Raw genomic sequence first — 15,479 nt, 5'->3', positions numbered from 1 at the left:
ACAACGGCCTCTTGATACGACTCGTTGCTCATATTTTCGTGGTATGTATAACATTAAGATAACAGCGAAAGAAATGCAAATTGATTTGTGAATACTGCGTTTCATACTTATGATTCATGGATATGCATTATATATGTCTCTTTGAATAAAAAAGAGCGTTAATGTTCTTGAGAAGAAAATTTCTTATATGCTAGATTACGACTCAATAAGTACACTCAAAAAAATGATCTTGCAACTTGAACTTTGAAAAATTTTCTAGATGTAAAAAATTAACTGAAACAGATAAATTATTAGCAAATACTGTGATACTGCATATATTTTGCACTTAAACAATTTAAATGACAGAGACGGAATTTATATCTGTACTGTTAGTGTAATTTAGACAGAAAATTTGTCTGCGATGCCTATCTTTAAGGTCTATTGTCAAGGACAATTATATTTGTGATTAATATTTGGCGATGGGATCTAAATTTTCTATAGATATTGCTAGAATATTGCTACTATCAATTCTATACGTGACAAATAATATTCTAACAGATACAAAAAAAAGTAGCGATAAATTTTAATTGAGACATCTAGAAATCTATTTACGTTAGCAAAATATTTTTTTTGAGTCTATATATTCCATTAGTATGTAACATCATGCTCCCAGTTGCCAAACGTCAAATATTGGCTGATCGTAATTTTAATTATTATTGATAATACTTATCTGTATATACGTTTTTTACAGGCAAATATAATAAAGATTAAATCCAATTAACGTTGCGTATCTTTACTTATGGCTGTATGTACAATAATATGATGGAAAAAAATAAATGCAAATATAATGAGGAAAATAACTGTGTATGAAAGACGTTTTATTTATAATATGAGCATTAAAGAATACGTCGTATAACTTTGATCATAAAGAAAAAAATACATATTTTTTAATCGAGTTTCGTCGAAAAGCTACGTTAACTGTTGGGGAAAGCGACATCACGAATATTCCTACATCTGTTTGCCAAAGTTTCATTCTTCGTATTACATGACGTATAAAATTTAGACGATCGGTGAAGTTGACAGATGACCAATGATTTTATAGTTTATTTTCAATGTTTCCATTTGATGTTTCTTCTGTCACGCGTATGTTTGTTAACAGCTTAATTTACCTCATTACACAATGTCTAAAATGTCATAGATAAATATATAAACATACTAAATGTGATAGAATAAAAAGACTACGACTTTTGATGAGTCTCCAACGTACCTCACGCTATATGAGGAATACCAGAAAGAGCAAATAATAATTATCGCGTTGCATTTAGACAAACTTTAATCCACGTTTAAACTAATCGTTACCGCCGTAACCGCAGACATTTTCGATTTTGCCTCTGACTCAGCAAGAAACCGGCCTGTCACGTACACGCGCTCAGGAATGAGACCCGCTTTATGCTGTTTTCGAGATGTTCCAACTATTCGCGGAGAGTACAACTCACAACGGCGGCGGGAGAGCTGCAGAAACTTGCGATTGAAAAAGTTGGCAAATTAAGAGCATCCCGTGTTGTTCGGCGCCTCTCGATACTCACAGCAGAGAGGCTTCGCTGAAATTTCATTCTTCACGCGATCGCCGGTAGATCTTCTCTCTCTCTCTCTCTCTCTCTCTCTCTCTTTACTTACGTCGGGGGCAAAATAACGCGTGCCGCGTTCTGAAAAATATTTTCCGCGAAATGTGGCTCCTCCTCGAAATATCCTCCGTTTTTATATCGGTGAGGCTAAGCGTGTCCAGCATTAAACGTTAGACGTGATCTCTGCGAATGGTACACGTACGCGAAAATGTGTGGATACACACACGAATGTCAGGTACGTGGATTCAGTAAAACCGAGTAGTTTATAGTAACGAGTTCTTATCTCGCCGCGGTCGGACAAGTTCTGGTTATGTTTAATGGGAGAAGAGGGGGAGAACGTAAATGTATCCGATAAAGTATATCCTCCTATAGATGGAAATCATCGTCTTTAAATTTTCTACATTTGGCGATCGCGCGTGCGCGATATATATAAGGAAAAATCTCGAGAAGATATATTTTCGCGTAGTGTAAATCTTTATGTGTGTGTGTGTGTGTGTGTGAGAGAGACTTTTTGTTTCAAAGTGTTGTATGGAAATTTAAAAAATTCCTCTCTAACATATTAAAATGTAACGGTTGTATAAAAATAATATATGGGACAAAAATTCTAATTAATGCATAATGTCGCGCTATAATATTTGTGCAATTTTCACTATTTATCGTCGATCTACAGAAAAACGGTGTAACTTTGTAAAAACAATATTAAACGTAATCTTTATCATTTCTAGAAAAATGCATTTTACCCTACACATTGTATATATTGTCACTTTTTACTCCATCTCATAAGAATTGAAAAAATTTAAATTTTCGGCAAAAGCTTAAAAAGTTTATCGCATCGAATGCGATGATTATGCAAGAGCGCATTTCTTAGCTAGTGTATAAAAATCACCTGAGAGATTTTCCAATCGAATTTTACACCAACTTCTCGAGTTGGTTGGCGATTTAATCGTCCTACAGAACGCGCGCGGCCCCGAACGCGAGAAGCACCCGGTCGGGATGGAAACGTTTTATCGGCCGTTTCTTAGGCTGGCTTTGATGTTACGCCGAGACAGGTCCGTTTATCCAAGTGGATTCGTCAGACGAGACGGCAGGCGCTCATCTTCGATCCGACGGAAAGTGGCCGTGAATCGAGTTGCAGTTCCAGGGCATTTAGCGAATCGAGTGTATGATATTAGCGGGGGAGGTCTCGTCTGCATTAATCTAACGACGCCTTTCGTATTTCACTATCGCCGGCGTCTACGCGTCTATCTCCTATCTAACGCGTACTCGTCGTCGACGATTTTTCGTTGCGAGACCGCCGATAAATAAATCGTCAAATAAGTCGACCGCTCCGTTTTTCTCACTTGTGCCGACAATATCGTAAACCGTTACCGCACCTCCGGAGTGCGCTTCCTTATCGCGTTATCGCGCCTCCAACTACCGAAATCGCGTAACTTTGGCTCGATACATTTCGCTCTAAACTCGTCGACTCTATGGAAAGACGGTGTAACCTTGTGAAAACGATATTATATACTATAAACGTTCAACTCGACGTTCTCTAGAAATTCGTTTCATTGTATATATCGTGATTACTCTATTTCATAAGAATTAAAAAAATTGTTGACTAACGTTACTTACTTATTGTATGATATTTTGTGTGTGTGTGTGTGTTTTTTTTTTTAAAGATGCTATTACGTTTTTGTAGGATGGAACGCAAGTGCAAAATTCTCGTGTTTATATTTTGCTAAAATAAACATGTATATATATATATATTTAATATATACTTCAGAGAGAGAGAGTCTTAGGTCAATGTCTGGATCGAAAGACGCGCTCATTATAATGTAGTATCAATTTTGCTGGAATATAAAATACTTTCTTGAGATAAAGCTTGTCGTAGAAATTTAAGATATGCTTTCAATTTTTCCATCATTGTTGCGGGTATACGCAACGTTTTTCTTCATTTCATTCACAAATCCATTCGGAAGCAGACGCGCGCGATGACATTCCGAACGATGCGGTTGAGGGACAGGGATAATCCCCCTTATATCCCCGTGTTATTCCAGGAAAGAATGAAGGAATCACTTACGGATTTCGCTCGTGACAGTTCCAACGGGATTGATCAGCAGAGGCCCCTGGACAAGATCCTCCTCAAGATGGGCACGGCTCGGTCGGGCCTGCTTTCTCCGTGACATCCCTCCGATGCGGTTGAATCAGTTCACTCTCCTCGCACTCGGACGAAGAAGAAGAAGAAGTCGCTGTCGTCCGCCGACGGTCGGAATCGCGTCGATTGGACCGATCGTCCTCGTGGATTCTCCCCGTCTTTTTTTCTCCTCTTCCTCGGGAAAGTGACGGAAAGTAAACGGACAATGCGGTCAATCCAGACGTCGTCGACGGTACAACGGCGGTTCACGACGTCGCTGCAGTGTCAAAAATGTCGCCACGCACTGCATGTCTCTCTCTCTCTCTCTCCCTATCTCTTTCTTTCTCTCAGTCCGAAGCCGAAAAAACGCAACGATCGTTGTCCGCGTTCTTCATCGGCGTCAACTATCTAGAGGAGCTGCACCCTCCCCGCGCGAAGCGGTTCTCGCGCTTCCCGAAGTGTTCCATACGTGGATCGTCGCCAAAGGAGCGTTACTCTCGCCCGCCGGCCGGTGAGCGTGTCAACTCGGCCAGTAATCCATAGAGGCTCGCTCCGGTATCCTAACCCATTCCTCATTCGCGAAGGTGCGATTTTTTTTAATCTACGAAATCGTCCGAGATATAAAACTGTCGTCCCGCGCACTAACAGAGAGAGAGAGATGCAAACTTTTTTTTTTTTTTTCTCTGACTTTGAGTCGTCGACGCTTTCTTACGCGTGCGTCTCGCACGTGGCACGCGTGTATCTTTCTTTTTTCTCTCTCTTTCTCTCTCTCTCTCTCTCTCTCTCTCTACGTTTCCGCTTGAAAAGTCGTAGAGCGTTCCGAAACGAGCGTCGTTGACTTTGTCACACTTTGACAGAAATCAATCTCTTGTGTTGTCTCGTGGCTGTCCTTTGTCACAGCTTGGACGAAACGAGTGTTGTTGTCTCGTGGCTGTCCTTTATCACAACTCTCGCGCACAAATCGCGATTGCTCACCACTGCACACCCGGTACTCACGCTATTTCGATTACCGCTCGACGATGTCGGTTCGTTTGACGACTCGCGACAGTATGGCGGCGATAGACCGGCGGCATTCGCGGCTGCCCGCACGTCGCGACGCAGAGGTAAGTACACTCGTGTATGTGTACAACGCGCGCCAGAGTCTACCGCGATTTACACGTAATATGACGGCGTGACGGTGTCTGTCTACCATGCACTGTTTGCCCGTATACAATGTACACGTGTGCGCCGACGACTGTGTATATATATGTGCGTGTGTATGTTATATGCGTGTGTGAGGATATGTGATATGTCGCGTGTATATGTGTTACGTATCGTATGCGTGTGTATATGTACGTGTGTGCGTGCGTGTGTATGTGTGTGTATGTGATGCGCGCGCGCGCGCGCGGATGTGTGTACACGCGTGCGTGTTTATGGGTCTATATCTCGCGCGAAATCCGCAGCTCTGCGATACCTCGAGTCGGCCGGACGGCGGACGGACCAGCTCTGGGCCTGACGTCCAGACGCCCCTCTCCGCCGTCTGCGAGACGCGTACGCCGTGGTAGGAGAAGAGATACTCCCTGCGCGCGCTTCCGCCCCCACTCGATCGCGCGCTTCGCGACTGACTGCGACCGACGCGACGCCGCGCGCTCTCTGCCCTCCCCTCCCCTGCTCCGAAACGCGACTCGTCCGCTCTCCCCTCTCCTCAGCCGGCGCTCGTCCCCCTCCCCTCCTCCGCGCCATTCTCCGCGCGCAACCTCCTTCGCGATGCGTTCCCTTCTCCGTCCGCGCGTCACCGCCGCCGCCGCCGCCGCCACCGCCACCGCCACCGCCGCCGCCACCGCCGCCGCCGCCACCGCCGCCGCCGCCGCCGCCACCGCCACCGCCGCCACCGTCCACGGTCGCTGCCGCGCGGATGCGGAGATCCACCCTTGTAAACGAGAGGCACAAGTCAAGACCTCCACGCGTTATTGTCGCGCACCGGGCACACGTCGCACGCATATACCTTTCCGAGCGATCTCTTCCGTGGGCATTCTTTCGAAAGATGAACGACTCGGTCACCCGCTGTTACTTTTACGAGCGTGTCCAAGGGCCCAATTATCGACGGCTTATACCTAAATGAATAAAGAAAGGTAGAGAAAGGTAAGATCTCCTTTTCTCTTTTTCTCTATTTTTTTTCCCTCACACATTTTACGATCTTCATCTAATGGTAGGTCGCTTCGGCGATCGTGCTGGCAACGATATGACGCGAAAACATCGTAAGACCGACTAAAAAAAAAAAAAAAAAAAAAAAAACGTGCTCCGCGAAGCGTGATCGAATGTGCGCCTCGAAAGGGGCGCGAGAGAGGAATCCTTTCGCGCTCCTCCGTTCGTTCGCTTCCCCTGCTTCGTGTCGCGCTCCTCATTCTCCTACCTGCCCGCACGATCCGTCTTTCTCTCTGTCTTATTCCCCCTTCCGGCGGATGCTGGATATCCCCGCCACCTAGTGGCGCGGGAATGCGAGGCGTGGCCTGTCCCGGAGAAGCGGCCGCCTCCTTATGCATTATTATATAGCGAGAGCCACTCGTGTCTCTATGATTTTATATGCCGCGCGTTTCAACGTGAATATTCTAGCGCGTTTCTCTCCCGCTGCACCGCACCCCGCACCCCGCACCCCGCATCGCATCCCGTCCCGTCCCGTCCCGTCCCGTCCCCTTCCTTCCCCTCCCGTTCCGTCCGATGCGCCGACGATATCGTGTTTTATATGCTGCCCAATTATTTTCTCGTTCCACCGTCGCGCTCGATCTGGCCGTCGTCGATTCTGGCAATTGTATGCGAGAGACAACACGGTCGAAAAGATCGTAACGAGTGCGTTGACATTTCTGCGACGTCGTCCGCGAATTACTCGTCGATCGGCATTTCCTGATGTAGACTCCCCCTTGTCTCGCTACGTTCTCGCTACGTCCAGCCGATTACTACTACGTAATTACTGATTACGCGTGCACGTTGTACTAGGAGATGTACTCGGTGATTGCAAGTTTTAAAATGCTTGTCTACTCAATTTCAACGAACGAAATGTCCTCGATTGGTTACCATACACTCGCGCACCAGCACGTTTAGCCAGATACGTGTATGTAAATAAAGTCGATACCCCTGATTATTCAATCAGCGTGATGTCAAGGCGCATTATTTATATAATTTAATTAAAATATATACTAGATTTTTTTATCGCGTATAGAAACCTTGCTCATACATAATAAGGCTAATTTTTCCTTTATTTCGAGATATCTTATTTTAATATCAACCAAATGAGATTATATTATTTATTATATTATATAATATTTAAGAAATGATGGATAATAATTACATTATAACGTAAATAAATGAGACACGCTTGAAAATCGCGCATATTGTTTTACATTCTTCAATATACTCTTCAATCACACCTTGTCATATCACGTCACGATAGAAACGCGAGAGAACAGGTGGATCGACGGGATAGTTTAGACTAGGGGCAGAGAGGGGGACGAAAAGGGAGGTCTAGTAGCGAAGACTGCGGTGAGCGGCAAAGTAGAAAAGCGGACGGGGCGGAGGAGGGGGGGATAGATAAGGGGGTAAGGCGAGAAGATCAAGACCCGTGGATGGGGTGTGAGCGGCAACGGTTGGCACTTCACGGAATCATGCGTATGAATAAAGCGCTTATGGTTCAGGTGTGTTTCTGGCTGGTACCTCCACCAAACTCCTCCATTCTGCTCGGCTATACAGCCATAAGCTAGCAGCAGCGTGAGATCTTTCTCGGATGAGAATTTTATTATCGCTAATTTTTATTTAATTTTCCCCAACGCGACTCTATTCTCGTCAGTCATTGTGCTGCGAACATCTGTGTTGAATAAATAATTGAGATATACATATAGACACTTAAAATATGTATTTTTATGAAGGATAATTTTAATGAAGGTAAAAGAGAATTCTGATCCGTATACATATTTTTTTTGTATAATATTTGAGGTATAATAATGCTTAAGGAATTAAGAAATATAGCGTGATAATTTATTACAAAATAAACCTAATAGCATACTAATTAATGATATTCAGAATATTCATGCACTATTCTTATATTTTCTAATGGTTTCACTTCCGCATTGTTTCTTTTATTTATGCAATATTTATAAAGCATCGGATCACTTCACAGTTTCCTTATTCCCTATGCATGTGTATAAAATCTATTTATATTCCTTCAATTATAAAAAGTACATCTGAGCCGATTCTATTTACTGCAACTTGACGCGTCTGTCAACCAGATGCAGTGTCAATCCGTTCTATGAACGGAATTTCACTCGCGGTTTAAAAGTGCTTGTGAATCTACTTTGTGTTTTTATCATTATTTAACCATTACATTGATTACCTAATTTTGCGATATATTATTTTTTTAAATCGAAAAATATCGTCAACATAATGAAAATGACACTAGCAAGAATAGTAATAGCGCTTTAGAAAAAGGGATAGTTTTATGAAAATAATAATTATATAATTATATTATGAAAACAGAAAAACGTGTAAAAATTATCATGAAATAACATTGTGGATGTGTATGATATAAATATTGAGGATATTCGCTCTTTTTATCGTCATTTTTAGATATCACTTGAACGTAATCGCGCGTTGCAGTATTATTTTTTTCTGCATACAATATGCTACCGCTTCAAAAATTGTAATCATATACATATATATATATATAACCGCAATTTCTCCCTCGAGAGTCCGTTGAACCGAAAAACGCATTTTTTCCCTATGTTTCGAACAGGTTTATTGTCCTTCCCGGCTCATAATTTTTGCGTAAAGATCTTAGGGGCTATAATGTGTGTGCGGGCAGGGCTGGAGAAAAGGGTGGTCTGGTTGTCCGTCGTGAACAAGCGCCGGCGCCGGCGCCGGGACTGACACCTGCAGTGGCGCATCTTTCCTCCTAGGATTAGTAGAGATACCTGCCTCTCTTGCGCGTCTTTCACAAAACACTTGAGACCCGTGTGTTTTCATAAACATCCGCGCCTGTTCAACGTTCGCTGCTCGACACAATGTCGCGCACAATAGATTATAATAAAGGTTTGTTAACTATGCTAAGAAGAGAATACTTGATACTTCCTCTGCGTCACAGCTAGATAAACTTCCGAGTAGCTTGTGTAAATCATTCCATTAGTCGCGCGGACCCAAGTAATATGCATACGAATTTAATTATATTCCAGAGGAATATACGATTTCTGCATTAAAAAAAACAAGTATGCATATTATTGACTCGTGCTTTTTTTTTTTTTATTATTTTATTAATTATAGTTTGTAATTTTTTTTTTCATCCGTAATTAGTAACGTGAGTAAAATATTTCTATTTTTTATTAAATTTAGTTAATGAACGAAATTGTCACATAAAAGGAGTTTGACGTACATATATTGCTATAATACCATCGCGCCACCACGGCTTTATATCCCCCGAGCAATTCTGTATCTGTCGTACAAGTAGTCGTTTTCCAACACCTGCATCTCTACTCATTCTACATTGATAGATTTGCGTCCTAGCACTCCGGACCCCGAATTGAATCCCGACGAGATCGCGGCATTAAAAGAGCGCAGAAAATCCGCCGCAGCAGGTGGCGATCTTTCTCTGTCTCTCTCTCTCTCTCTCTCTCTCTCTCTCTCTCTCTCTCTCTCTCCTTCTTCCCCGTACGTGGAACATTAAAGCCATTTGGGGCTACGAGGGGAGAGAGGGGGGGGTCAGCAAATTGACGCCGTTTAGATTGCACTGCATTCAATTAGGTTGCGGAGGCGTGGCCGGATAAAAACGCGCATATACTCTCGCGGACTTCTTCTTTTATCATTCGGCGCGTTTCATGTAGATTTGTTCATTCTCCGGCGACGTGCCGTCCGCCGGTGGACCGCTTCCAAGGGAGCGCGGCGCGCGAGGTTTCCGTCTCTCTTAATTTCGATGGAAATGAAGCGATTTCGCCGATCTCGCGCGCGGCAACAAAATCACCGGACCGTTTTAATTTGCGCGGTGTACCACGCTTTTTACATTAGCGTCACTGCATTAACGTTTTCGTCTCTAACTATTTAGATATGCATTATATATATATTTTTTTTATGTAGCTTTATTTCCCCCCCCCCTCTCTTTTTTCTTCCCAATCTCTTCATAACGAGCAATTCAGCACGTCTGTCGAATATTTTTTTTTTTTTTTTATTTATCAAATAAATGTCTCTCTCTCTCTCTCTCTCTCTCTAGTAAATAACGCGTAAGAAATTTTCTTTAATAAAAAAAATTAATGCTACTAAAAAAATTCAAGATAATTTTTTAAATATCGAAAGAGGGAAATTGTCATTTTGTATTTTTGATAAATTTAAGTGTGCGAAACATTAAATTTCCTCGAAAACCAATTGACGATTTGAAATATCTCATGAAAATTCGGACAGACTTATACTGGAGTCTGGAAGCAGAATCGAGTCCTTCGAAATATTTGAGATCTCGACGGAGTCCATTGGTAGAAAGTAAACGGAAGAGATGGAAGAACAGACGGGGGAGAGCTGGATGCGGTCCAGGTTTATGGCTCCGGTGGCAAAAGAATAGATATGACGTATTCATGAGGATGGCGTGGGTTTGTCAAGCAGATGGCACAGCGATAGCGGCGCGTCGGATCTCCCGAAGAAAAACACGAAATAGTTGCGTCTCGCTCGAGGCGAGACCGGACCTGTTTTCTATCACCTTTCTTCGCCTCTTCGTGTCCAGGTCCAGGATATTCCCGGTTCTTCCTCGCGCCCATTCCCTTCCCCGCCGCCCCTTCCTCTCCTCGTCGCAATAAAATCCGATTTGACGTCAATTTATCTACGGACATATCCAGTCAGCGCGGCGGCATCGCCAGAACGCGGGCCCTTTTCTCTCCTCTTTTTTCCACGACATCCGCGTTCACCGTCCAAGGCACGTTGCGCATGAATTTCGTTTATAAACTACCGATCACCTTGTTCTTTTCTACCCGTCCCGGCTAATAAGACGACGGTGGGAGTAACAGATATTGTTACTGAGGGTCTGTTGGAAATAATATTAAGGACCGTATTTATATCGAGCGGCTCCTTTTTCTTTCGATCGGTATCGCGAACCGATCGATGAGGAACAAAAAGGAATGCCTTGCGACGCTTCTCTCGGCGGAAAAGCTGTATTCATTTAAATTATTCGGATGAGCGAGATGAGAGCGGTTGATAACGAATTCGTGCTTGCGATACGATATCTTTAGCAGGTACAAGAAGCAGAATGGATGAATATGGAAAATAAAAAAGATTCTAAAATTATATTTGCCTCTTTTTTTCTTCAACAAATGCATACCTACAGTCATACAAATTTAAAATGTTTCAATGTATTTTTTAATAGCTCTTATTTTCTTTTGAATAGCAATATCCTCATTTTAGAATGAATTTTTCAATTGACTTTGTGTTTAATATAAAAATAAAGAGTGCAATTCTATTCGCAGTATTATGCAATCTGGCTTTTAATCTCGTGAAAATGTGCGCTGCGAGAAGAAGTGAACTCTGGATTTTCTCAGCAAGTTGACACAGACACACACCATGTTTCTGTATAGCTTTACACCTACATACGTGTATCGTCTACAACCGTACACCGTTTATAGCTTATATAGAAAAACTAGTGCCCCTCTTTTCCTTTCTCGCCTCAATCAAGTCTTCATATGCAACAAACGTGATTGACAAGGCGATTGTAAGTGAGTAGCCGTATAGATATGAGAAAGATGAACAAGAGAGAAGAGGAGGGAGAAAAAACCTGGACACACGTCACAACGACATAACGAGAGCGAAATGCTGATACGCAGAGCGATTCCGAATAGCTTCTCACCCCCATCTTTGATTTATTCGTCCTTCTTTTCTCTAAGCTTTTTCGATAGTTATCCAACAGAACTTGAACCTTTGGCTCCCAAAGGATGCTAGAGAATCTCTCTTCCTTTTTGCGTGATAAACGCTTCTTGTTGTTAGTGCCTCGGCAATTGATGTGCTTTTTTGTCTCTATGGGAGATGTTTTTTTCTTTTATTACTTCTACAAAATAAATATATATGAAGATGGGCCACATAAAAAAATTATATATATATATATATATATATATATGATATTAGGGAAATATAATATATTACTTTGCGTACCGTGTTTTATATGCTAATTGCAACGCAAATTAATTGCCGAGAAATTTAATTCAGAGCTCATAAAATTGCGCATATGTGACATTTGTAATTTGAAACTCATGTTAATTTTTCGTGTTTATAAGTCTTTCGTAATAAATATCTTGGTTCTTTCTTTTTCTGCACATGACATTATGCAAGTTGTGTAATTTTTTTTCATGTTATCGTTATTCGTTTAAAGTATTATCGTCATCGTTATATGTACTATGCAAAAAAAAAAAAAAAAAAAAAAAAAGAAATATTTCTTAGAGACGATCTTAGGTAGTACAGCCAAGGAACATCTGCGTCGACTAACGAGAATTCATGTCCCAGGTTGTATTATTCAGTTGCGCCCATGTATCGTCAATATATATATGTATATATGTAATTCGACCAAATAATTCTTCATTAATTTTCTTTGATCACGTTTCCTATCTTTTTTCCTTCATTAATGTTTTTGCTATAAGGATCAATTCTCAGAAAAGCATATAACTTTTAAAACCGAATTACCGATACGATAATGGATAAGCCAAGCTGCAAAGTAATTTTTTTATTTGATATAATGAAATGTTTGTGTATAATTTAATATTTTGCAAATACTGTAAAAAAAAAGTTTGATAACATGACTATATGTATAAATATATCGGTTGTATTTTTTGTTTCTATGTATAAACTTAACTTTTTACAAGATAATATTGTATCTTAATGTGTAAAACTTTACAGATAATAAAAAGATAAAAATTAATTAGCTATGTTTAAGTTTTATCAAATATGATAGCATACTTTTGATTTATTCTCTATTGATTCTCTTTTTCACAGATGCGAAATATCGCAATTTTCTAAAATAATAAGATTCAGAGACTATCAGAAAGAGAACTAAAGTTCTTTATAGCAAGTCTTTGATAAAATCAAGCCAAGAGGAGACATTCGGCAGCCGTAATAACAATAATAATGCATCTCGTGGAGGAGACAAGGTAAGAACGCGTTCAAGGTTGGCAGAAAGGGACCCGGGTCGGCCGATCGCGGATCTCGGCCGCATAAATTTGTTTTAATTGCCAGCGACGTTACATTTTGCTTTAATTATGCCGCATTATCTGGGAGGTAAATTAGGTAGGTCCAGCTCTCTCGGTCCATCTTTCCCTCCGTCCACCTTACTTCCCCGGGCACTATCCTGCGCCGCCCTCGCTCTCCATCTCCTCGTCTCGATTTTGCGGGTGAAAAAAAAGAGCGAGAGTGCCATCTCTGCCCCTCTCTCTCTTTCTCTTCCTCATGTTCACGCACACTCTTCTCTACCCTCTATATACAGTCTACCTTAGGATAGGATCTCTTTCCACCCGCGATCCTCCTCCCGTCACCTCTTTCTTACGAACCGATCGTCGTCTTCAGCCCCTCTCTCCCACCCTCTCCTCCGCCGCTACTATCCGGACACCCCTATTCTCCGTTTCCTTAGAACAGAGAGAGCGTGTGACAATTTACTCGGGCGATCTTTGGGACCAAGGCTCTCGTCCCTCTTCTTGCGCGTTCACTTCTCTCTCTCTCTCTCTCTCTCTCTCCCCCCATCCCGTTCCTCTTCCGAATGCTGGCCCCTCGATCGGCCCAGTCTTCGGGTTCTCTCCGCGTACCCCGCCGCGGTTCCTACCACCCTTTCTTCTCCTTCTTATACCTTATAGCTGCGTTATTTATGCCGGGTCCGGCTAATAAACATATGAACGCCCGTGCCTTCTCCCGAACGCACACGGCCGTGAGATCGCGACGCACACACGTGCGTACGTCGAAGCTTTCCGGCCACGGCTGCGGACGAGGTCTCTCTCTTTTTCTCCGAGCATTGTCTCATCTTATTAACAGCCAGCGAGACGATATATCTCTCGGTTGTTCCCGCTCGAGTCCCTTTCGGTTCCTAACCGCGTCGACACCTCGGGGATAACGCGTCATAGAGATCTGCGGATGAGAAGACGCGTACACGCCCACGTTTTTGCCGCATGCTTGCGCTTTATTTTACCTTTTGAAACTCTTACCTTTTTTTCTTTCACCATTTCTTCTGATATCATAGCTTTGAATGTCTCTCAAGATTAAAGGCACGAACAAGCATTGCTAATTTAACTATGATATATTGCGATGCATTATTGTAATTATTCATCGTTACATTGCTTTATTATGTTATTTCGATTAATTGTTTAATTAATTTTTTATAACATTCGTAACTATATTTCGCGTGTGCGAGAGAGAGAGAGAGAGAGAGAGAGAGAGAGAGAGAGAGAGAGAGGGAAAAAGTTTAATCGACGAATTTATATAATATAATTTTTCTATTTTTCATTATTGTAATAACGTTTTTATTAAATGCAACATATTTTTTCGTTATTGATTAATTTGTCATATATTATTATATATTTTTCTATGGTTGTGTTATATAGTTTTATTATATAATTCTATATCAGACTACATATATTCGAAGTATTCCTAGTGAAAGCTTCTAATTCTAAAGTTTCGGATAATATAAAACACGAAATGTCTTGTTTTCTCTCTCTTCCCATATTAATATTCAAATAGCTTGTCAGCAGAAATCTTTCTTGATCGATCAAAATACTTTTATGTAGAGTGTGTTGGTTGCCCTCATATGTAATCTCATATATATATATTATAATGTTATACATTTCTAGAATTAATTAATTAGTTTTTGCAAAATTGTCGGTATTAATGTTTGTAAATGTTTTATCGTAAAAATATTTCGACAAATTACTTAGTATAAATGTTGTATGTCATTGTTCTGATAATGTTTGCATTGTACATTGTTTTTTCTTGAATATTAACCCTTATTTTGTACTGAGGGATCATTTTTGTCTGTGATTTTTCTAACAACGTCAATTTCTCGAAAACAAAACATCATAAAATAATATATTTAAGTAAATTATTTTTCAAATTTATTATTTTAGTCTTTACTTAGAATGTTCAAAGAAGGTATATACATATATATATATATATATATATATATATATATATATATATATATATATATACATTTTTTCACATTTTTTAAAAACACTTTTACATATTAATAAGCTTATCCAAAAAATACGCTGACCCACCTGTACAGTTAGAAGGTGCCAAAAATAACAATACAGAGTAAGAATTAACTGTGTTCAAATTGACATATATCATATTCCTAAATACATGATAGAACAATATAAACCCACATGATACAAATCTTCCCGTGCACAATTCACCTTGCGATTTACTTATGGCAAACAGTAGCAAATTCCGAATCGACCGAAATGCGCGCTCTCCGATTCAGCCAGTCGTCAATAACCAAGAGACAAGAAGAAGGTATAAGAGAAGGTCCGTAAGAGAGGCAAGAACTGACCATCTCCTTTCGGCCGAATGTCAAGGGGGCAGTTTGTAGAGGTGACGCGGCCGCGATGTCAACGAATATTTATTTAATTGGCTGCTCGCCGGCAAACGCGCTGCCGCTGGGTTATGCGAGAGCGATCTTGGTGGTACGCGGAAAGAAAGTTCCCCCTTCCCCCGGTCAAGATTCTCGAGAAGGACAAGGCGAGCGAGTAAAGGACTCGTTATTATGTATCAAAACACTCTCTATAGAAATATTT

General features: G+C 41.2%; 1 protein-coding gene across 4 annotated transcripts in view; it reads right to left on the bottom strand.

The window, feature by feature from the left end:
- Positions 1-15,479, bottom strand: part of Salm (spalt major) — a 148,476-nt gene that overhangs the window by 64,597 nt on the left and 68,400 nt on the right. For 2 of the 4 annotated variants that reach the window (XM_072889021.1, XM_072889022.1), the window contains exon 1: positions 3,667-5,355. The exons of 1 other annotated variant lie outside the window; for it this stretch is intronic. In XM_072889021.1, the coding sequence (XP_072745122.1) occupies positions 3,667-3,772 (106 nt within the window). In that variant the 5' untranslated portion in view covers positions 3,773-5,355. Of the gene's footprint in view, positions 1-3,666; positions 5,358-15,479 lie in introns of those variants that run through there. One more of the 4 variants, XM_072889019.1, reaches the window with a different exon arrangement.

Source organism: Anoplolepis gracilipes, chromosome 3, assembly GCF_047496725.1.
Source record: "Anoplolepis gracilipes chromosome 3, ASM4749672v1, whole genome shotgun sequence".
Lineage (NCBI taxonomy): Eukaryota > Metazoa > Arthropoda > Insecta > Hymenoptera > Formicidae > Anoplolepis > Anoplolepis gracilipes.
This window is presented reverse-complemented; position numbering and strand designations above follow the sequence as displayed.